This window comes from Crassostrea angulata, chromosome 5 (assembly GCF_025612915.1).
Source record: "Crassostrea angulata isolate pt1a10 chromosome 5, ASM2561291v2, whole genome shotgun sequence".
Classification (NCBI taxonomy): Eukaryota; Metazoa; Mollusca; class Bivalvia; order Ostreida; family Ostreidae; genus Magallana; species Magallana angulata.
This window is the reverse complement of record NC_069115.1, coordinates 45710512-45735330: the sequence shown is the minus strand read 5'-3', so window position 1 is coordinate 45735330 and position 24819 is coordinate 45710512. Positions and strand designations below refer to the sequence as shown.

General features: G+C 30.7%; 1 protein-coding gene across 2 annotated transcripts; it reads left to right on the top strand.

Moving 5' to 3' along the window:
- Positions 1-139: 139 nt before the first annotated feature.
- LOC128184689 (2'-5'-oligoadenylate synthase 1A-like) lies at positions 140-12378 on the top strand. Of its 2 annotated transcripts, XM_052854257.1 has the most exons (6): positions 140-2274; positions 5225-5535; positions 6722-6980; positions 7620-7810; positions 8233-8426; positions 10952-12378. In XM_052854257.1, the coding sequence occupies exons 2-6, from the start codon at positions 5239-5241 to the stop codon at positions 11091-11093; spliced, it is 1083 nt and encodes a 360-aa protein (XP_052710217.1). In that variant the 5' UTR covers positions 140-2274; positions 5225-5238; the 3' UTR covers positions 11094-12378. The 2 variants fall into 2 exon arrangements, with proteins under 2 accessions (XP_052710217.1, XP_052710218.1); XM_052854258.1 differs by lacking the exon at positions 140-2274 and having other exon boundaries at positions 5096-5535.
- Positions 12379-24819: the final 12441 nt, after the last annotated feature.

Here is a 24819-nt window from a genome sequence, read left to right as displayed (position 1 = left end):
ATATATATATATATATATATATATATATATATATATATATATATATATATATATATATATATATGCAGTGTACAAGTCTACTACAGTTGCAATACATTAGCTGCATTTGTTTGTGTTGGTTCAGCATTTGATTTTGGCAAAGCGTCAGAGAGTGAATAAATTTTTAAGTGGCTATCATAATTATGTCTGACAAATAAAACAAAATTCTGTATATTTCATTGTATAACAAGTTTTTATAAACCAACCCCAAATTTCTTCAATGTGCAGCCGAATTCCAACGCTTTGTAAAGTAGTTTATGAATTTCATTTGCATGGTGCATGTTCCCAAAATGCAGTACTTGTTTTTAAAATATTTATTGGATAAAAAAATTTGTTTTACAAAAATTTAAAAACATTTTACAAAAGTAAGATTATTATAGCCTTTTGACACAGGCATCTGACCATATATATTTTGTCATAATACAAATATATACCCTCTACCTAACAATACATAACCTAATAGTACTCTGTGAAGATCATTGTCAACATAATATGTTACACGTACAAATGCTCAAAACAATAACGGTTTCTCAGGTGCCGCTGCGTCAGGATAGACACATAGAGATTCATCAAACATAATAATTTTTTGTGCGTCGCAAATTGCCAGCGTTTAACTTGTAAGGATATGTAGATCCCAGTCGTCCATCGGATTTTTTTTTACCTAACTCTCTCTTATATGCCGTGTCTTTAATGCTAGCATAAGCCCACTAGGAATAATTACGATTGTAATTTTACCATCATTAGACGTGTAATACTGTAAAATATAATTTACATGTAGTATGTACATGTACTCAAAACTAAAAAATAAATATATTTTTAGACGCGATTCCTTTCCAATAATTTTTGCTGATTCTGTTAAGAAATAAACAGCAATTTCAAATGTTTGCCGGGATATGAAGTTGGTTGATCACGTGATTAAATCCTGTGAAGCCCAAAGGGCTTCTCAGTAGATTTGATTACGTACCAACCAACTTCATATCCCTGTGAACTTTCAACATTAACTATAAGCGCGCGCTATAATCATTGTGACGTCATGAAAAAGTTCAAACAGAATTTAACGTTGTCACTCATATAAGGAAGCACATTTGCAAATGTAAATATTATGTAATTTTCTCCCTTAACAATTAGTACACCTGGCGTTCAACTGAAAATGAATATAGAACGTTATTATATCAAATAACATGACCATATAATGTACAATGTAGTATCGATTATTAGAAAGATATACATTAACAATGTACTCGTGTTTTTTTTCAACCCCATTTTTTTGATTATAGATTTATTATAAATGAAATATAATAATTCATTGTACAGCATGGTGAAAAAAAATATTAATTTCTGTCCGATTTTTATTTCTTAAAAAATGGTTATTCGTATAGATTACTGAAAAATATTTTTTATCATGATGTTTCTTAATAGCAATTGAATTTGATATTCTGAATAAGAATAACTGGGAAATTAATTATATTTTGAAAGGAATAGTTATTTGTATACGTACCTTATTCATTGATTTCAGTGAAAAAACATTATTATATCTACCACAATCACATTTGCTGACTTTTAAAAATATTTTCATTTAAATCGAAGACTAAGGGCGCTTTCCATTAACGTTGACTCGCCGGCGACGTTATCGGGAAACGGTGACGTAAATGGAACGGTTGGCAACGTCACAATGCTCAACGAGGACGATTGCAGCTTAAAACTGATACTTAACTTAAATTTTGATCCAGAAAGTTTGGCTATTTGCAGTTTTAATGTAATTCAATGTAGTAGGACAAATGTTAGTTTTAGAAATACTGGTTTTGTAGAACAAGATAACCTCGACGCCATATTGTTTCCTAATCGGCAACGGTATATTGCGTTGCCACAATCGCTCGCCGGGTACGCGCGTTCCAGCAATCGGCAACAAAGGCAACACCGGCATATCCGGCGATGCCGGTTAAATGGAAAGCACCCATAGTATAAGATTTTAACAAGGATATATGACGTACATCAACAAACTTTAAAGCAAGAATAAATGTTTTGTTAAGATATACTACAGACGGAGAAAAGAAAACATTCCTTGAATAAACGTAATATGTCTATACACGTGTGTGCAGTGTATACAGACTGAATCACTGCTAAATTTGTTCTTTAAATCTAATAAGGACCCCACTGACGTGAAACAAATTCCTAAAATCAAATTAGTTGTGTCGCAATAGACAAACACAGAACTAAAGATATCCTGCTCGACTGGTAAGAAGCCTATAGCTAATAGTTAAGTATTTTTATAATTTATCGAATCATAAAAATTAACTTCAACTTAGAAGCAACAGCTTTTTATGTACAATATCAATGATATTGATATATGATAATGTTATGTACACTACTGTTTATGAGTAAGTTTTTAAGTCTATGTTTTAGGTGGCTTAAACTTTTTGCGTCAATTTCAAGATTGTTTCAGGCATGTAAAAGTAATAGGGCTTAAATTCAGCAGAGGAAATAGTCTACCTAAATGAAGGATAAATGATACCAAACTAAAAGGCCAGAACAATAAATGTCATATAAATATCAGGAAAATAATCATCGTAGTTAAGAAATGTAAAGAAGGGGATGTTGCTGGGAGGGGATTAATTTTACAATACAACGAGTGTACAAAAGATTAGATGATCGCTCAGTTCAATGATGAATTCATTTTTAAATAATGTTATGCTAGTATATAAACATTTCGTTACATATTTTTTAAGAGTGGTACTTGAGTTAACGAAAACTCGTTGACATACAAAGAAAACATGAACCAAACATACGATGACGCTCGCTGAGAAATATTCAATGCAAACACTTTAATAATCACCGATCGTTGTCTTGTAATATGAAATATATATTTCTGCAAGTAAAATGTATTGGTCTCAACTACATAATGAAAAATAAATTTCAATGAATTGAAATAAGTGTTAATTCGAGTACCTAGGGAAAATCATGTATCAATACCAATCAAGTGGTTTCTAGTTTATTGGAATAGGTAGGACATCATTAAAGGGGCATGGTCATGATTTTGGTCAAAAATTATTTTTCCAATTTAAATGTTAACAATGCTTCAGTAAGGCATTTTATATAGGCAACTAAACTTTGAGTGTCATTTGTTGAGTTATAAGCAAGTTATAGATCCTATAATTCTTTGCTATGTAAACAAAGCGTTTGTTGAATGTTGTTTGATGTTGCTGGGAGGGGATTAATTTTACAATACAACGAGTGTACAAAAGATTAGATGATCGCTCAGTTCAATGATGAATTCATTTTTAAATAATGTTATGCTAGTATATAAACATTTCGTTACATATTTTTTAAGAGTGGTACTTGAGTTAACGAAAACTTGTTGACATACAAAGAAAACATGAACCAAACATACGATGACGCTCGCTGAGAAATATTCAATGCAAACACTTTTAATAATCACCGATCGTTGTCTTGTAATATGAAATATATATTTCTGCAAGTAAAATGTATTGGTCTCAACTACATAATGAAAAATAAATTTCAATGAATTGAAATAAGTGTTAATTCGAGTACCTAGGGAAAATCATGTATCAATACCAATCAAGTGGTTTCTAGTTTATTGGAATAGGTAGGACATCATTAAAGGGGCATGGTCATGATTTTGGTCAAAAATTATTTTTCCAATTTAAATGTTAACAATGCTTCAGTAAGGCATTTTATATAGGCAACTAAACTTTGAGTGTCATTTGTTGAGTTATAAGCAAGTTATAGATCCTATAATTCTTTGCTATGTAAACAAAGCGTTTGTTGAATGTTGTTTGAATGTTGAAGTAAAATTCCAGTTTTAGACCTAAAATGAATGTGTTAAATGTTAAAATTGTTTCTTTATGCTTAAAATGAATAAAAAGACAGACAAATCAGCTAAAAAAAGATTTTTACTAGTATATTGAGCATTTGTAAACAAAAACGGGACAAGAACCTTGTTTACATAACAAAGAATTGTGAACCCTGTATCTTGCTTATAACTCTACGACTGACTCTAAAATTTCATTTGATTATTAAAATTGCTTTTCTAAAGGATTGTGACTAATAAAAACAGAAAAAATAGAATTTGACTCGTTTTAAGAATTGCAGAAGTGTTTGTTCAATTAAGCGTTAACTTATTGTTTCAAGGAAAGAAACTTACTTCTTAACTGTGATAAGAATGCAATCAGACCGTAGCACAAAAAATGCACTGTAACACGCTATATGATTCAAGCCTAATAAAAATTTAATCTTAAATCAAATTCTTGACCTTTCAGAAATCGTTCAATAACAGAACTTTAAATTCCCCTAAATCAATCTTTGATAAGGTGTCTATTACGAATAAACCTTAATTTAGGCCCTCTAAACCATTCACAATCTATGCTGCAAATTAAAGCTTTGTTTCCGATTAAACTTCAATGTATACTTATTGTCTAACGAATCGAGGATTTAAATTGTTTATTGAAAATCAATCAATAACGGATGGATCTTTATCAATACAAAAGTAGACGTTCAGAATCTCAATTGGGCATTTAGGCGGTTGTGTCCAAGATTTAAAAAAAAACTAAACACTTTTACTAGATATGTATATATTAACTATATTTACCTAACGAAGAAATTGATCGGAATGAATACCAAGCAACACGGACAATAACATTAACTATATCTATATCTATATATATATATATATATATATATATATATATATATATATATATATAGAAAATTTGAAAAACGAAAGACAACACAGAGTAAAACGTTAGCGCTTTCATTCAATCTTCAGACGTTTTTTAAATAAGTGTTATGTTAAAAACGTCTGAAGATTGAATGAAAGCGCTAACGTTTTACTCTGTGTTGTCTTTCGTTTTTCAAATTTTCTATATATAAAACCGGACACTGCGATATTTTTTGGATTTAACTATATATATATATATATATATATATATATATATATATATATATATATATATATATATATATATATATATATATATATATATATATATCGCCAATCAAATGAGATTTTACAACTAGAATTAAGTTATAAGTTTATGAATTTATTTGCTTTCGATTCTCTGTGAAATTGTACTATACTTTAAGCACATATATTTTTACAAACGCTTTATCTAATAAATTTTTATAGAATGTTTTGAAGGAATTTAATCCATTGTTGCGCAATCTTTAGATACTGACTGAGAGATGACAAGAAACCGAAAAGCCGTATTTGAATATCGGAGAAATCACCCTAAGGTTTTTAAAGAAATTTGCGAAACATGCATCCCACAACGTCATTTCAAGCTTCTTTCGCATAAAGAACAGCATGATAAAGATAAACACTCTTCTCCTTCTCTAAGAACTATTAAAGCTGGTGAACTGAACTCTTTCATCTGCGACGAAATTGAACCTGACACGACCTATAACCAGAGATGTAAAGCCGTGGTTCATCGTCTCTGCTGTTTCATGCAAAACGAACTGAAACCATCAGAAGTTATAAAGGTTTGGCTAACAATGCTCTCTCTCTCTCTCTCTCTTCCCTTTACTTTTATTGTAAAGATGAATTCTTCTCTATTTGTGACAAATGATTGTGATAAAGAATAAGGGTATCCAATTAACTTATAGCGTCATTATACACTAAAAAGACATTTTAATTTGAAGTTAATTTAGTATATCGCGAGCCTAATTTATATTTCTTTAATTGATAATTAACTATCATGGTACTAAATATCAATTGGATTAAAAATAATATATTCAGTTTTAGACTCAATTGAATCAATACAGTTTTGATATACTCTGTTCCAAGAAATCCTCGATTCACATATGCTTCATTGCTCAATATTGTAAGTACCTCGGGGTTCAAACAGTATGAAAAATTTCCAACAGTTTTCTTTTGAAACACTCTAACTTGAAACTTCCTCTAGCATATCAAGTTTTAATACATGGCCAAACTGTGATCTTTACGCGGAGATTTTGTAATGGAACTGATCCAGATTATAACATTGAAAAATTGTTCGAGGTGTACCGAAGGACTTACGAATAGAAAAAAAGATGTCAACATTTCCCATTATAAATCTCAAATCTTCCAAATGTGCTGCATAAATATCTTGGTACATACTATAGTGAATTTTTCATTATATTGTTCAATGCGGTAAAACCACTAATTTCTAAAATCGTATTAACTTGGATCTCCATGATACTTGGCCTATTAAAATTCTAGTAAACAAAGATAAAATCCTTCATTGCTCCATATTTTCTGCTCATCTGTTTTGTTGTTTTGCAAAAATACAGCAAGCTAATTATGTATTTTTGACACGTACTGTAATATATGTTCCTGATTCTTAATCTGTTGACCGATATCAATTTATACGGAGTCAATTACAAGTATATGTGCAACTAATATTCATGCATCATTTTATATATTCATGCATCATTTTATGCAAAGAAGTATTACATTGTGAAAATATTATGAACATTGATATAATCATGTGATTCTTAGTCAGGATTATACTACTGACTTGAAATATTAAGATTTTTATCAGGCAAACAAACATTTCTGTTACCAATCGATGTAACACGGTTTTTATTCAGAAGCATGAGATACATGTATATATAATTTGGTCAAAAACTGCCTTTCAAGGAACCATCAAATACAATTTTGAAACGTGTAGAAAATGCTTTGTTGTAGAGTGGGTCACTTGGCAAAGGAACAGCAGTAAAAGGGAAGTCGGACGCTGATCTTGTTGTTTTCCTGAACAATATTGATACTATATCGGAACTTCAAGAGAATATGACAAGTATAATAGATGACATGAAATCGCGTCTTAATAAATGCGATGATTGTCATGTAGAAGGATCGACACAATTCGCTGTCCAGATCAGCATTAATTGTGATGGTCATTCTCACAGCGTCGATATCCTACCCAGTATTAATATTATAGGAAAAGGTAAAAAAACGCAAGATTTATTTAAATTAAGGTAGTTTGATACAATAAACAACATCCAAAAAGTCATGAACAATAAGCAAGTTATCAGGCTGACATAAACTAAAATTAGGGGATTGTACGTAAATAATTGATTTTTATGATGGTGTTGTACATATATGATATCTGTCGACCAATAGTTGTAAATTGACAATTTTGTACAAAGTATTTAATCATGTTAAGTCAGTTGAGTTTTAACAGAGAGGAACAGTTTATGTAGCTTTTACTAGGAGGTTTTTAGAAAAGTTTTTGTATTAAAATAAATCTTTGAAATTGACCTTTCCCTATATGATGAATGTTAGCAACAGATGATGATTTTTTTTATTAATTATTTAAGAAAAACTCTAAAGGTGAAACTTTATTATTTGATAACTCTCTTCAAACAATACTAAGATGCGAGTGCTTAAACTTATAACCTATCATATATTTAAAATGATAATAATGTATATACTACAAGTAAACAAATAAAGAAGGTACATGTAAATGTACGTTCTATTAATGTTACATGATTCAAAATATTTTGTCAATTTTTTAAAATTTGTTGAAATATTTACATGACTGTATAAATGATACTAAATACATTTTGATAATTTCTAATTGTAGAAACAAGTGAAGCGATAGATGGAGCGATATATGAAAAGATATATAAAGAAATGAGAAATGCTTCACAATATGATAGAAAATATTACTCTGCTGCCCTCGCTCCACTCCAAGTAAAATTTGTTTCGCGCGTTCCACCAAAAGTCAAGACCCTGATTCGCTTGATCAAATACTGGAGAAAAACAGAATTCCAAGTAATCATTTACATAAACATTCAATATATATACCTCATTTATTTGGATTGTTATATTCAATAGAGATAAAATGTTAAAGATAAAAATAAGTTTTACATGTAGTAAGAAGTGAGGAATTCTCAAAGATAATACAGTGCATCGTCATATAAACACGTTTAATAAATAAGATTAAAACGCCCATATCTTAACCGTAATCGTTTCGATTTTAGATAAGTGTGAGTTTTGAGATGTTGTTTCCCTCACACTTGTAGCGTTATTTTTTTGTCCTAAAGAACAGACATCATCTTATTTTATTGCTCGTGTTCTTGATAGTTTAAGTGTTTTGTTTATATTTCATGTTATAACTATAACTATATATATATATATATATATATATATATATATATATATATATATATATATATATATATATATATATATAGGAGAGGACTGATAAACATAAATTACCTTCGTCCTACCCATTGGAACTTATCGTCATAAAAGAGTGGGAAAATGCTGGGAAACATGAAAACTTTGATCTCTGCAAAGAATTTTATCATTTGTTGAAAACATTAGCTGACTACAAGAGTCTGAAACACATATGGACTGAAAATTACAGTTTTAACAATTTTGTCAGGTAGGCATATTCATCTTTTTCTAATCAACCGAGTCGTCAAGGATAGTCAGCTCTACATGTACTAGTTACATAGTAACAAAAAACGAAAAACTGACCTACATGTTATATAAGAAAGTCTACAAATATTACGAAATGAAAAGAATCATACTTAACACAAGGCTGCTTCAGCACAGTTTCAACACATATCTTTATTTATATTGTTTTTCATAGTATAGAAATAGTATAGAAATATACAGAGCGAGCATGTACGCACTTTATTTTATAAAAAAAAATACTTTGGTTTAATACGTTCCATATTCATGTGAAAATGTGAAATAGAAGTATCCTTTGTAAAATGGAATGGCATCCATCAAACACAATCTTTCAACAATTTTTAAGGATATCTTTATGACATTTATTTTCTGAAATTAGTAATACATTATGCTGCATATATTTTTCTATGAAGATAAAACAAATTAATAAATCAAAAATAAACACTGATCATTTATATTGTAATTATCACATTGAACACTTGCTTATAAGGCAGCTGCCAAATCCTCCCTCTGGTAAGTGATTAAGAGGGATGTGCGGCCATCTTGTATATTTGAGAATAAAAGTGTAAACATTTATTGAACTTGCCCCAAAATTACTAAAATTGTTATTAAAAGATAAAAATGCAATAAATATGAGGTTCTACGTGTTGTTTTGAATGCAAATTGCGCATACAAGAGCAGCACACAAATAGTTTTCTTTGAGGAAGGGGGAATTTAACTCTCCTATGCAGTTACTCAGTCAAACCGGATGTGAAACAGCGTTCGGACCTAAGCCAGAGTTCATTATCGTCTCGATCAACCAGAGTTCGGCTGTCTCCGTAAATCTCTGACAAGCAGTGAGCATATGGAAAGACTCTCTTCTTGTCGGAGATTTACGGAGCCAGCCGAACGTCTGGTTGAACGAGACGATAATGAACTCTGGCTGGTTGAACGAGACAAGAGTTCAATATTATTCGATTGCTTAAATATCCAGAAATATTTCGATTACTGATACATAGTATGAATAAATTAACTCTATCTATAAATATAACACAACAGGAGTCCTATGAAGTTTTAGCATGATTCTTGCCACCCCCCCCCCCCCCCCGAAATTCATATCGATATTAGAAATAAAATGTGCATCATTCTAATACAGGAAAGAAACTACTTGCCATTACATATTACATATCGCTGATTTTAAACCAAATAACGCTCAATTAAATTAACTCCCATCAGTACCTCCGTACTTTGATTAATCATTTAGAACTGCTCAACTACAGACTTAAACTCAAGATTTAAAAATCTTGAAAAATATGAAAGGAGGTGCGTTGTATTTAGTTGTCCATTTTACAACTATTTTTTGAGAGGTCTAAACATGCTTATTTATATTGTAGCATTGTCTCAAAACATAATAATCTATTCTTAAAATTGGTCTCGAAAACCATCAATTTGCACAAGAAATATTGCTGTGTCTATAGGAGTACTTTGATGTTATATTTTCTTCGAAAAAATATCTTTTTTTTTTTTGTTTTAAACATGTAATATTTTGAACCTCTAACATACTTCTCAAATGAATTAGATTTGATATATACTTAAAGACCTGACAAAAACCAATTTGGAAGCGGTGAAGAGATGTCTGTCATATTCACCACAGATTGCTTTAATTATATTGAGATTATTTGTTTATATGGAAATTTAACGTCAATGTGCCTCCATAGACACAGGAGTTCTAAGTTTAGACCAGATTGTTCTTGTTCTTAAAACAGATCCAATGTGTATCGTATTTTGAGGCAACAATAATAGTTGTTGAAGATAATGCAAGATTTAACCTTTTTTTCAACCAATTGTTGTAGAGAGGACACCAATGAACCCTTTTCTTATTTTTTCACATATTTAAATTTTCAAATAAGTCTGCAGCTGTGCAGTTCTACAACTGTATCAAGTGCTATATTTTTCTGTTCTTGTTTGCGTAATTTGCATATAAAACAGCATGTAGAACCTGATATTTATTCCTTTTTCATCTTTTGACAACAGTTTTGGCCAGTTGTAGATAGAAACAAGGCAACTGAAAAAATGTTAATATTTTTATTCTTAAATTTACAAGATTTCTGCACACCCTTAAACACAAACTTCTATTTGTTTGCTCTAAGGCTTCTCCTTTATCTAGATATTGTATAAATTATTTTTTCAATATATTTCAAAGATTTCGAAATTTGGGCAAGAAATTCGTATTAACATAAGTTCTTGAGGAACTATTTGCGTGACAAAAATTATGATTCATTTTTAATGTTCAATATACAATTGTATGCTATGTGGCATGCCATTTTTGAATTTATATTTTGCTATCTGTCATACAGTAAATCTAATATACTGAGTTAGTGTAAATCCAAAGTTAACAATATGACATAGTTGTTATTATAATATTGTATTCACCTATCCAATTTGACACGGTGGTTGCATTTAACATTTAAATTTAATGTGCTTTTTGGTCATTTCTGTTCATAATTTTCTTAGCAAACCTTACTATGTGGTTGACCCAGCCAATCCATATAACAATGTAATGGATGCCTGCGATCTCTGGGACCATGTAGCCAAGAAAGCAAGGAAATTCTTGAAGGTGCCTTTGTTCCTAGGGCTGCAAAGCTTTAGTGCCTAATTTTAAAGTGCATTCCATGTTAACATTCGGAGAAGAAATATCGTATCCAGTACAGAAGCGCTAGCGCCAGCGTTTTATTCATTCCTTACTACCTAAAGGTTCCTATAGACAGCACTTGTAATTTTGGCGCAGTGTGAGACTGGCCAGTTTCCATATTCATTAGGATGTTTGTTCTATTGGGATGGGTCAAATATTCTTTTTTTTCGAAAGCTTGTCTAGCGGTAACATATCACAGGACCACAGATTTGTGTTAAATGCAAGGTTAGCTTTAAAGGCTGAGTTGAACACGTAATTATTTTTATTTACTTTGATGTATGTTTAAATGGTTATTGCATTGTTCGTGTGGGTTATAAGAAGAAACAAGAAACAATCCAATATACATGGATACAGCAATTCTATGCATATCTTTTACATTCTTATGCTATGGTATGGTATGAAATTTTAATGAATTGCTATGGTATTTCAGCACAATGCTATGATATTTGTATGCTATGCTATGAGAAATTGTAATGAAGGGCTTCATGATATGGTATGCAATGTTATGCTATTGGATTTGAACTAAAACACCTCCATACACAATAGAGTTCCAAACATTTTGAAGTAAAATTAAAAGAAGCCTAAAATAGTGTTTATGCTATGCTATGGTATGCTATGGGATGAGATTCCAATGCTATGCTATTAGATTATATGCTTAGGGATGAGATTCCAATGCTATGATATTCAAATGCTATACTCTGATATTCCAGTGATAAGCTTTGCTATGGATTATGTTGTAAGCTATATGCTTGAACTGAAAGTAAATGAAGGGGAGTGCAAACAGGACTTTATTTTATCACTTTATTCATTTTCAAAAGTAAGTTTAAAGGTATGATAACCATTATGTCATAATACAAGTAAGAGTGTTTAACATGGTTTTTGCATTTTCGATTGATTCAAAATAAATCCATATTCTGTTCTAATATTTTGTTGCACTATTTTTAAAAGCTGAAATATTTACACTTGCAAATAGTTCCCATGTATAATACTATTTGAGCAATTTGTTGTTATTCTTGCACAACATCAGATTGGGCCATAATGTCATGAATAATTTTTGTCACTAGATTTGTTCACTAGGTTTTCTATTTACACAAATTAGCTGAGTTTTATGTTTAAAAAATATATTAGGCATAAAGATAAGCTTTATTAAAACGGGTCTTTTTTTTTGCAGTACGAATCTTATTCATTCATTCTTTTAACAATATATCATCAATTATGAGGATAAATTATCACGTTTTATGATTCACACAAAATCATGTTTACGGGTTGACATTGTGACTAAACGAATCAATGTCATTGGACATTGCATTCGCAATTTGTCAAAGTAGTAAAAAATCATTTATAGTTGTCTGACTTTCCCAACAAATCCCGATTTAAAAATCACCAATATTCCGTGGATTGTCTACTGCCGACGTCAAAAATAACTCGTTCTGCTTTTTGTTTGTTTTGTTTGGTAAACAAATTAAAAAAAGCTTGTCTTTATATTGTCAAGGAATGATACTATGCTTGTGAATCTAATTCTTCGGTAATTCCTCCATATCTCAGCTTTCAATCATTTTGTTTTAAAACTTCAAACCACTTTGTGACTTTAACTTCCACGAAAATAGTAATATTATGTTATAAAAAAGTGTTGTCTTGTAATACGTTTTTTATGTTTATTCATTATGTTCATTAAGTACTTGCAACATTGTTAAACTATATTTTGTTACTACTTTTAATCAAAGCGGCCTACAAGGTCATGTAAATCTTCCATAAATATTGCCATTAGGGCTTTGTGGCATTAAATCACGTGATAATCCCGTATTTATATCCCATATAAAAATGATACATTATTTCTTAATAAGACCAATTGTCCAACATTGCACCAACGTCAGACTGACATTGGGCTAACATTAATCAGACGTTGGTCTTGTGTAACATACGTTGGCCCATTGTTAAGCAAAGATAAGAAAATAACATATTTGACATTATACCAACTATGGCTTAACATTCGAGGCTATCTTGAAACCATTAAGTAAAATTGGATTGGGCAAAAACCATTTGTCAATGCTGTTTAAATGTAACCAATGACGTACGCTTGCTATCTATGTAGAACAATAGTATTCGGCCGCCGCCAACACAATACCAAGGTCAAAACTCGTAGTAAATACCAATTCTAAAACCGCCTCGGGGTTCGGGTTCACCAGTACATACACTTTTCTCCAGCAGAAGGATTTCTCAAGCGGAAGGAAACATCTAAATTAAGGGAAAGTTGTGCTAATTGATATTTTTCTAAATAACATACGAACAAACGCTTAAATAAGCATAATATGTAGTCTTTTGCAATGAATTATGTATATAGCAAATTCGCTGTACTTTTGAAATATAACAACTTTGTTATACATATATAACAAATTACTGATATAGCAAAGCAATTTTACAAGTTCTAGGACTCGTTAGAACCTGCTTTACTCTAGAGCTTATGATTAAAAACGAAACAGTTTCATCTCTCTAAACCTGAGGCTAGATATTGTAAAAAATGTAAAATATTTCAATAATAGTTTTATTAACTGTTTCATTACCTTGGTTCAGCTAAATATAAGTAACATATCTAAGATAAACACTTGTTTGGCTGGGGTGCTATTTGTCCTTTTCCGCCCGTATGAAACGCATATATGGTTACATTTTCCAGTAAGGTTCAGCAAAACATGGTGCGCGAAAATAATGCTCGGAATTTTAAAGATAACGAATCTTCTAGTATGAAATAAGGAATCATTGAGTTTAAAGGTTTAAAATTATGTATGTGTACACTTATACAATGCAACGTTTTAAACAATATTCAGTATTTTCGATTCCAAAAAAAGGTTTGGAAAATAGAGATTAAACACACCATATACGCGCATCCAAAAGTTATGGTCGGATAAAGTAGGTCAAGAGGTATTAGATAAATCGGCCGTGATTTTAAATGATAGCCTCAAATTTTAAGAATCAACAATACAAAACTTAAGACTGTTACTGTTTTCTAGCATGTATAACATTTTACCTTTCATTGAATTCATTAAACTTCATACTGATTCAATGAATATCGAATTTGCAAAGTATAATTGGTATTATGTCATTTTACTTCAATTTTTCAAGGCAATAACTAAGTAAGAAAACAAAATAATAGGAAGGACACGAATGCAAAATCTTCTTGATTGGTGTTGGAACACCAGGGTTTGCTTAGGTGTGTTGGGTCAAGTTTTACCTGTTATTTGCTTTTCTCCAATCATCACTGTTGACTTAATTATCTGTTGTGTAGGGGCACTGTCTTTTATCGTCGGAAGGATAACCGCTGGTTCTACAATACATGCATGTACACGTAAACTCGTGAAGTCTATGTTTGAATGAAAGTACTAAAAGTACAAATATCTAGGCTCAGGCTTAGCAACTTTTTCATGAAAGAACATTACATCAGACTAAATATGTACATGGAGTCTACTGAGTCTAAAAGCGTATTTTCAAATACGTTTTTAATTTTGATATCGTAAATATAATAAATCGGAGGGGGGGGGGGGGCAAATATTTAACACCCCAACTGAGAATTAATGTTGTACATGTGTACATCTCTTAGAACAGTTCCAACAAATACGTGCACTTTCAGTTTTATAACTTGATTTCTAATTTTAAAATGACGTAAAATGCTAAATGTTTGATCAATGCATCCCACCGCTTACCAACTTTTTATTGCATCATTGCGATAAAATTACATTGTAGGTTTTTACAAAGGACAAGATTACTATATGTGTTTAAATATACCAGATTTAAACTTACATTGACAAACTGACGTGCTATACATATTACGTTCTCCTTTTAGCTGAAACTATATTTTTGTGTGAAAAACGATTTCAACACTTATTCAGTCGACATCCCCAAAACCCTTCACCGAAGCTATAGACTGGTCATTGCTTACTCAGTGCAACCAACCAAAAACAATTTAGCGGATTCTAGCATACACTTTAGAGTCTTGTATATTATTGTTCCCAAATATATAATAAAAAAGAGTTAAAAACATATATATCATTAGTTTGAAAACAAGGTTAAATTCATTAATTCCTAAGAGCGTTTGCTGGACATTATTAATCTTTAGACTATATTGATTTTTCTATTAACGAGGAGCTCTGTATCAAAATAATCAAACTTAAAAGCTAAAATGTATATAATATGTATTTACCAAAGTATAGTTGATGGCTTAAAATATATCACATAATTTTACATAAGACACAATTTTTTGTACATTTGTATCAGGGGTTTAGAAAAAAAAATTCAGCAAATTCTTTTTTGAATTTTGAGGGAAAAAAAATAACTGACGAATTTTGATTATATTTTCCTTGTTTACGTTAATATTGATTTATGAAATGCAATACATAGAATTAAAAAATAATACGATGTTAAAGTCTGTTGATTTATTTTTAACGACATATATAACAGTCAATCAGGAAAGGTCTACCCCAAAATATGACGTGATTCATTCACTTTTGGTCTCCATTTTCTAGTTTTATTGATTTTAAAAGCAGTTGACTGAGTATGATTTTTTAATGAAAGGAACGGTTGTATCGTAATTCGTGTAGATGATGCACGAGTTTACACAGAAAAGTAGTAATTGGCGAACAAATTTATTTTTACCTATTAATTTTATATGAATCGCTGCAAGAAAATCGTGACAGATAAGTCGGTCTAAAATATCAAAATGGCTACCGTGACGAACTTTTTTTTATTGTTATAGTACTTGGAATAATCTTTTTGCTAAAAGAAATATTTCTAACGTCAGGTATCTGTGTTTGTTATCGGTATTCAAATGTTAACTTTGTTCGGTAATTCAGCAGTTTACGGAGTTTTCATAAACCTTGTATAACAAATACCGTTTGACTTGTGGATTTTTACTTGGATTACACAATTAAATAAATCTAATGATTTAAATTATCTACCAAAATATAGTTGTTTTGATTTTCCCGGTTAGTTGAAGTTTTTAAAATTTTTGAATTTTAACATACTAGATTGAAACAACTAATTCAAACTCATAGTTTTTGGAACATATTCGAGGAAAACGTGAACAATTACTAATTCAAACTTTCAAGACCCCGTCTCTCAGTACTCTCAGTACTTTGATTTCTTTTGAAATGTCATTTTATGTAGGTCAAAAGAATCAGTTAACAGATTGACAGTTTTTTATTATCTCTTTGTTGGTGAATTGTCAACACATCTTAATCTAACAGTTTATCGTTTTATGTGTCAGTCGATGTAAACCTTAAAGATTTCATACAAAATGACTTTTCCTTGAGGTGCAGGACTCAAGGTCAAGTTTTAACTCATACACAATGTCAGCATATATGACTTTGAACAACGGAGATGCATCGGTCAAAGCACAAGTTTTCAACAACAACAAATGGTCATTTATGAGAATAGCCTCTTGATACACCTCCAGGTTGTCAGTCATGCCAGGTGGTAAGATTGATGGTGGATAGTCTACATTAAAGAAATAGAACCAGAAGTCTCGAGTTTCTAAGAATGATCGCATACAGTCATAAGTAAATAGAAGCCCCAACCTGTGCGTCAACCCCCCCCCCCCCCCGCCAATAAGCTGGTTGGTCTGAGAGCCTTTCGGATTCTATACTGTGTATCATAATCTATGCTATGCTACCCCTAATCTAACTGTATGTTTTTAACAGTTCAGCAAACTTATAGGGGTAAACAGAAAATTGAATAGAAACAAAAATGTACATAGCATCATTCCATTCTTCAGTGGAGTCAACTTTTACACATTTTTCTTTCGTAATAATCTCACCTTCACTATTAATGAGAAGTTTTTTTTGTGACCAGGTGAAGACCCCTGATGGTGGAAGTGTATGAAGTTCAATAAATCTACCTTGGATTATATTTTGTTTAAATGAATCACTCACATGCATGCTCAAGTTATGAACAGATTGAATAGGTATTATATCATTGCCTTCTCCAAACTGGTTGAGGGAACTGCTGTTGGGGCTGCGGGGCCTATGCTAGCTGCTGTGTGGCTTGCACATGATGAGCTTCTTTGGGACCCAATGCTGGGTATTGTGTAGCTTGCATATTAGGAGCCGTTTGTGGAGCCAAAATTCGTTGCTGCGTGGCTTGCACAGAGAAATACGGCTGAGAAACCGAAGCTGTTTGCAGTGCGGCTTGCACGAGAAAATCTGGTTGAGAAGCTTTGGAACTTGATTGGCTTAAATTGGTTAGCGATGATAATCAAAAGGAAACTAAATAAAAGGAAAAACTAATTATCTTACAAATGACTCATTGATCTTTAAAAGTTTGTAATCGACAAACAGCAAACTTTGCCGCACTTAATGAAGACATGTGGACAATCATAACGGTAAGGATAATTTAGGTTAGTAATAAATAGTGCTTGGATTAGATGAAAATGTTATAGGAGAATTTGCGATATTGTACTTTGTGAACGAGTGAACTTAATGATTTTATCCAACATTGTACAATAGATTATAAAATATATAAATATCAATTTAAAGTAAAATGTTTTTGATATAAAACAATACTGAAAGTAAAAAATGGATCGACCGCCGGTAACAATGTTTTCTCCGCTCAACTTGGAAGAAGTAATAAAAAAAATCAATAATTTTTTTTTAAATGAACCCAAGATCAACCCCATGCAAATTAAATGAACCCAAGATCAACCCCATGTGGATTATTGAACATCCCCCCCCCCCAAAGTTTAAACGTTTGCTCCCTTTGCTACGATGTAAAGCAAAACAATAGAATTGTAGATTTATTATTATTATTACAACATTAAACACCAAATTTATTTTTAATTTAAATAATAAATCGAGAGAAATATTGTAACAAAATTTAAAAAAGGCAATTGGGAAGACAGCATGGCGGCCACGGAAACAAAGTCGGACACATGTAGACCTACAGATAATCCGTTGTAATCCATGGTTTTTTTTTAGATTAGAAATCAGGATAGATGTGGATTATAGTAGCAATAACAACTACGATGAATTAACAGAATGCTATTTTCTGTCTGTTGATCATTTGAAAAACTAATGTTTTGCGTGAGAAAAAAAAATTAACACATAATGCAACAACCTACTTCTTGCAGTTGATTTATGGAAAAGGGCGATTGAAATGTGTGCGCATGATTTATATACACGAAGGGGAGGTAATTAGTTGCAGAAGGGGGAGGTAATAAATTTGTTAATAAGGAAAAGAAAAATAACTTTAGTTACATTCCTTCGATTACCGCATCGTATACTATAAATCTACTGCATAGATGCATAATTACACGTATAAGGATATTTTAAAGAATTACCGGAGAAGATGGTAAGTGTCGTTTTTTTTTAAAAATATTTGCTATTATAACGTTACTTTATCAAAAAGCAATTTTGACTGACCTTAATATAATAATGCAGAAACATTTTGTCTTTGCATTTTTTATAAAAAAGAAAGATACTGATACATGTATCAATTAAAGTGTTTAATTAAAGTACATTATTTCCAGTCGTAAACACCGATTTTTTTTCAATTTTAAAAACATTTGACAATCATTACCGTAAATTTTGGATTGAACACAATTAGTAGAACTATATTAGTAATTTACGTTTTTAATTATTTTTGTTAATTTAAGTGTGCTAGTGTAGAGTAAATTCAACTTAAAGTGTGTTGCAATGACCGGTAATTACGAGAGATGAACGTTTATTCTTTAAGTTAAAACATAATTCCCCTTTTTAAGCATCTTATGAATTGCAGTTGATTTATGGAAAAGGTGCGATTGAAATGTGTGCGCATGATTTATATACACGAAGGTGAAGAAATCAGTTGCAGAATGGGGAAGGTAATAAAATTGTTAATAAGGAAAAGAAAAATAACTTTAGTTACATTCCTCCGATTACCGCATCGTATACTATAAATCTACGGCATAGATGCATAATTACACGTATAAGGATATTTTAAAGAATTACCGGAGAAGATGGTAAGTGTCGTTTTTTTTTTTTTAAATATTTGCTATTATAACGTTACTTTATCAAAAAGCAATTTTGACTGACCTTAATATAATAATGCAGAAACATTTTGTCTTTGCATTTTTTATTAAAAAGAAAGATACTGATACATGTATTAATTAAGGTGTTTAATTAAAGTACATTATTTCCAGTCGTAAACACCGATTTTTTTTCAATTTTAAAAACATTTGACAATCATTACCGTAAATTTTGGATTGAACACAATTAGTCGAACTATAATAGTAATTTACGTTTTTAATTATTTTTGTTAATTTAAGTGTGCTAGTGTAGAGTAAATTCAACTTAAAGTGTGTTGCTATGACCGGTAATTACGAGAGATGAACGTTTATTCATTAAGTTAAAACATAATTCCCCTTTTTAAGCATCTTATGAATTGCAGTTGATTTATGGAAAAGGGGCGATTGAAATGTGTGCGCATGATTTATATACACGAAGGTGAAGAAATCAGTTGCAGAATGGGGAAGGTAATAAAATTGTTAATAAGGAAAAGAAAAATAACTTTAGTTACATTCCTCCGATTACCGCATCGTATACTATAAATCTACGGCATAGATGCATAATTACACGTATAAGGATATTTTAAAGAATTACCGGAGAAGATGGTAAGTGTCGTTTTTTTTTTAAATATTTGCTATTATAACGTTACTTTATCAAAACGCAATTTTGACTGACCTTAATATAATAATGCAGAAACATTTTGTCTTTGCATTTTTTATTAAAAAGAAAGATACTGATACATGTATTAATTAAGGTGTTTAATTAAAGTACATTATTTCCAGTCATAAACACCGATTTTTTTTCAATTTTAAAAACATTTGACAATCATTACCGTAAATTTTGGATTGAACACAATTAGTCGAACTATAATAGTAATTTACGTTTTTAATTATTTTTGTTAATTTAAGTGTGCTAGTGTAGAGTAAATTCAACTTAAAGTGTGTTGCTATGACCGGTAATTACGAGAGATGAACGTTTATTCATTAAGTTAAAACATAATTCCCCTTTTTAAGCATCTTATGAATTGCAGTTGATTTATGGAAAAGGGGCGATTGAAATGTGTGCGCATGATTTATATACACGAAGGTGTAGAAATCAGTTGCAGAATGGGGAAGGTAATAAAATTGTTAACAAGGAAAAGAAAAATAACTTTAGTTACATTCCTCCGATTACAGCATCGTATACTATAAATCTACGGCATAGATCCATAATTACATGTATAAGGATATTTTAAAGAATTACCGGAGAAGATGGTAAGTGTCGTTTTTTTTTTTAAATATTTGCTATTATAACGTTACTTTATCAAAAAGCAATTTTGACTGACCTTGATATAATAATGCAGAAACATTTTGTCTTTGCATTTTTTATCAAAAAGAAAGATACTGATACATGTATTAATTAAGGTGTTTAATTAGAGTACATTATTTCCAGTCGTAAACACCGATTTTTTTTCAATTTTAAAAACATTTGACAATCATTACCGTAAATTTTGGATTGAACACAATTAGTCGAACAAAAAAATTAATTACGTTTTTAATTATTTTTGTTAATTTAAGTGTGCTAGTGTAGAGTAAATTCAACTTAAAGTGTGTTGCTATGACCGGTAATTACGAGAGATGAACGTTTATTCATTAAGTTAAAACATAATTCCCCTTTTTAAGCATCTTATGAATTGCAGTTGATTTATGGAAAAGGGGCGATTGAAATGTGTGCGCATGATTTATATACACGAAGGTGTAGAAATCAGTTGCAGAATGGGGAAGGTAATAAAATTGTTAACAAGGAAAAGAAAAATAACTTTAGTTACATTCCTCCGATTACAGCATCGTATACTATAAATCTACGGCATAGATGCATAATTACATGTATAAGGATATTTTAAAGAATTACCGGAGAAGATGGTAAGTGTCGTTTTTTTTTTTTTTTAAATATTTGCTATTATAACGTTACTTTATCAAAACGCAATTTTGACTGATCTTGATATAATAATGCAGAAACATTTTGTCTTTGCATTTTTTATTAAAAAGAAAGATACTGATACATGTATTAATTAAGGTGTTTAATTAAAGTACATTATTTCCAGTCGTAAACATCGATTTTTTTTCAATTTTAAAAACATTTGACAATCATTACCGTAAATTTTGGATTGAACACAATTAGTCGAACTATAATAGTAATTTACGTTTTTAATTATTTTTGTTAATTTAAGTGTGTTAGTGTAGAGTAAATTCAACTTAAAGTGTGTTGCTATGACCGGTAATTACGAGAGATGAACGTTTATTCTTTAAGTTAAAACATAATTCCCCTTTTTAAGCATCTTATGAATTGTAAAAGTTACATAGTACGATGATTGATTCTTTTTTAAATTGAAAGTTTTTCTGATTATTTGTCTAAAGGTGATCATAACGAAGAGTTTTCAAAATCTTATGACAGATCGGACATTTACATATCACATCTTTTATTTCTTCAATGCTGGTGTGATAAAGAACAAGTTGGAAAACTATTTATATACACTCACCTAACAATATTGACAAAAAGATCACGACAATTCTTATCATCACAGATGTAGTGCATAAAAGTTAATTGATTGTATGTATACTGTGCTATTTCTTTTGTATAAAGTAGTGGCATGGTGAGATAAAAGCAGTTTGCGACACATGGAGAAACAGTAAAAAAAAATCCAACATATGTAAATCCTCGTTTTGATATAAAGTATAGCGTATGAAGATCGATACAAGCACAGAAACAAAAGCTGCTTGAAATATTCCCAATCTTGACACTACTACGATTTACGTTAGTTTACACAGTTAAATTTAATCAGATTTTAAAAATGATTCCACGCCACCTCTACAGAGTGTCTGTAATGTAGCTGTTTTGGCCATGAAGTGTGCTTTCGCTGTTTTATATGTACTTACATGGATATCTTTCTGAATAGCCTAGACACAAGTCTGGGTTTTTTTTCACAGTAAAGAGCCTATGACAAGCTAGGTCGTTTTGAATAGACAATTCACGAAGTTCCTTAGCAAACATATTCAAAGGGAGATGGTCACAATTTTGTTCAAATTTTATTTTTCCGTTTTTATCATTACCATGTAACTATGCTTTAGGAATGCATTTCTAATTATCAAATAAAATTTGAGAGTCAGTCGTTGTATTATAAGCAAGACACACGGGTCACAATTCTTAGTCATGTAAACAAGGCTCGTGCCCTGTTTTGTTTACGTAGGTTCGATTCACCAGTATAAAATCTTTTACAATCTTATTTGTTTATCTTCTTATTCATTTTTAGCATACATAAACAGTTCCTAACGTTTAACACATTCATTTGATCCTTAAACTGGAATTTTCACTTCAACATTCAAAATGTGAACAAAACCTTTGTTTACGTAGCAAAGAATTGTAACTTCTGTAACTCGCTTATAACTCAACGAATGACACTCAAATTTTGATTCACTATTAAAAAATGCCTTACTGAAGTAATGTAAACATTAAAATCGAAAAAATAATTTTTTACCAAAATCGTGACTATGCCCCTTTAATGTATTGCCATTTATTAATTTTTAATTTATGATACAGCAGTTGCATGAATAATGAGCATTTAAGCAATAGGCTATGTTTCTCTGGTTTTTTTTTTTTAGTAAAACAGAGCCCAAATTAATTTGATAGTAACGTTTCGATAACTAGAAAAGTATTTTAGAATAAGATAACACACCGACGCCCCGATTAGGTCGCCTTAGTAGGTGTAAGGTGGGCGAGGCTCTCCTCGACCTAGTAAGCCACTGTGCATTAAAATGCAGAAATCTGAATCTTGGAAAAGTTCTTAAATTCAAAGCATGAATAAACAACATTTAAGGCAAATTAAGCTTCTTATTAAGTTTCATATTGTATAATATTTTTTTTAAAAAATTGAATATAGTTACTAGAATAAAGGACAACGGTGTTGTACAGGCATTTGCAATTACTTTTTGACAAAATATCATCTCTGGAGGCTGCATCTATCTGTCCTTTTCTCTGAGTGGGTTTTACATGTTTTAAGTAGCGATCTTGTTCATTCCAAAGGCACCAATTGGGATATTTTATTGGTGGAAAAAATATTTGAAAAGGGTGTTTTTATGCTTCTCTAAATTTTATTCTTTTAACAGTCTGTGAAGGAATGTTTATGAAATTGTGCGATATTTACTGTTCTTCCAACGATTTCATTAAGATTCATAAACTGCAAAGGTTTCCATAAGAATATTACACTGGAATATATAACACGTGGTGTGTTGTGACCAGAACAAAATATTCATAAATGTCAATATTTGAAAGAACAACATCTATACAAAAACAACCTCATCAGCCTGCGGTTAACTGGGAAAGGTATATGTAGTAACTAGGAAGATTAGTTTTAACAAGAACTTGGACTTTCACTGGGAGGTTACTCATTTATTTTAGCCAATGACAAGAAATAATCGAAGCAAATAAGCAGAAAAAGTGTAAAGAAGCAATAACACATTATTAAATGGTGTAGAATTATTAATTCATTTATAGGTGCAAGAATTAAATGTGACATTTTTAAAACTAAGTAATCATTTTTTTTTTTGAAAATTAAAAAATGCGTATATTCTTACGCTGACAGCTAGGCCGTGCTTTGGATTGTGTAAATTTCTTGCTAGTCTTGCATGTATAAATTACAATCAATATCCGTAAGAAAAAAGAAACATACATGTACCTGTACTTAATGGATGTTAACATAGCTTTTTACTCATTGCTTATTACAGTTATAGACTTATTCTTCAACGCTTGATTGTTTAATTGTCATGGCATAAACTTCTGAAAACAAGAATAAATACTAGTATGTATGTCATGCTTTTTATGTCTTGATCCCACCAATAATGTCACTCATGAGGTCGATAAATGAACTGAAACTGAAAAGTGTTCGGAAGCTAAGTATATTGTACAACTGACAAGGGAAATAACTCTTATGGACTTATATGTTTTAATGTTTAACCTGTTTGTCTGTCTAATATAGATTCTTCGTTTTCCTTGTAATTTAAAACTACAGCTTGATTTACTATGATTATACTTTAGCCTTATATACAGCTTGTTATGTACAACGACTGAAAAACTGACCATTGAACACAGTAAAACCAGCTATATTAAGGTAGTCCATTCACAACAATCATGTTTCATAGATTAAAAGATTGCAAGTTTGAACACTAAAATCTTAGTGTGATTTTAAGGGGTTTATTAAATAAAATAGACTCACCTTTAAAATTTTAAAGAGCTTGAATATTAACAAATGTATCATATGTTGAGGTTAATATTGGGGAAAATGCATTTTTAAATATATTTTAAGTACAAGTTGTTTTCTTACATTTCTTTTGGTAAAAAGTTTCAAAAAGTTTTCTTTTCTTTAGATATGCTTTTAAAAAAAATCCTAATTTACCATATATATTTTCTGAAAATGATTTTTTCTAATTTTCCTTAAAGGAAAGCAACTCTTTAAGAAAATATTAAGTGCTAAACGTTCATTGAATTGACTAAATACATACTCCCAATTTACGTGTGTATGGCATTTTTAAAAGGGATTAAAACCTCCCTGGAGTCATATGTATTTCTTGCGTCCGAATAGATCACGTCTTTATTCTGTAGAGCTAGTCGTGTGAATTTTTACCCCAGCC

Excerpts from the sequence above, each read along its gene's own strand:
- LOC128184689 (XM_052854257.1), top strand. The coding sequence starts at position 5,239 with ATGACAAGAAACCGAAAAGCCGTATTTGAATATCGGAGAAATCACCCT. Across the intron at positions 6,981-7,619 it reads TATTAATATTATAGGAAAAG|AAACAAGTGAAGCGATAGAT; the intron begins GTAAAAAAACGC and ends TTCTAATTGTAG. Across the intron at positions 7,811-8,232 it reads GGAGAAAAACAGAATTCCAA|GAGAGGACTGATAAACATAA; the intron begins GTAATCATTTAC and ends ATATATATATAG.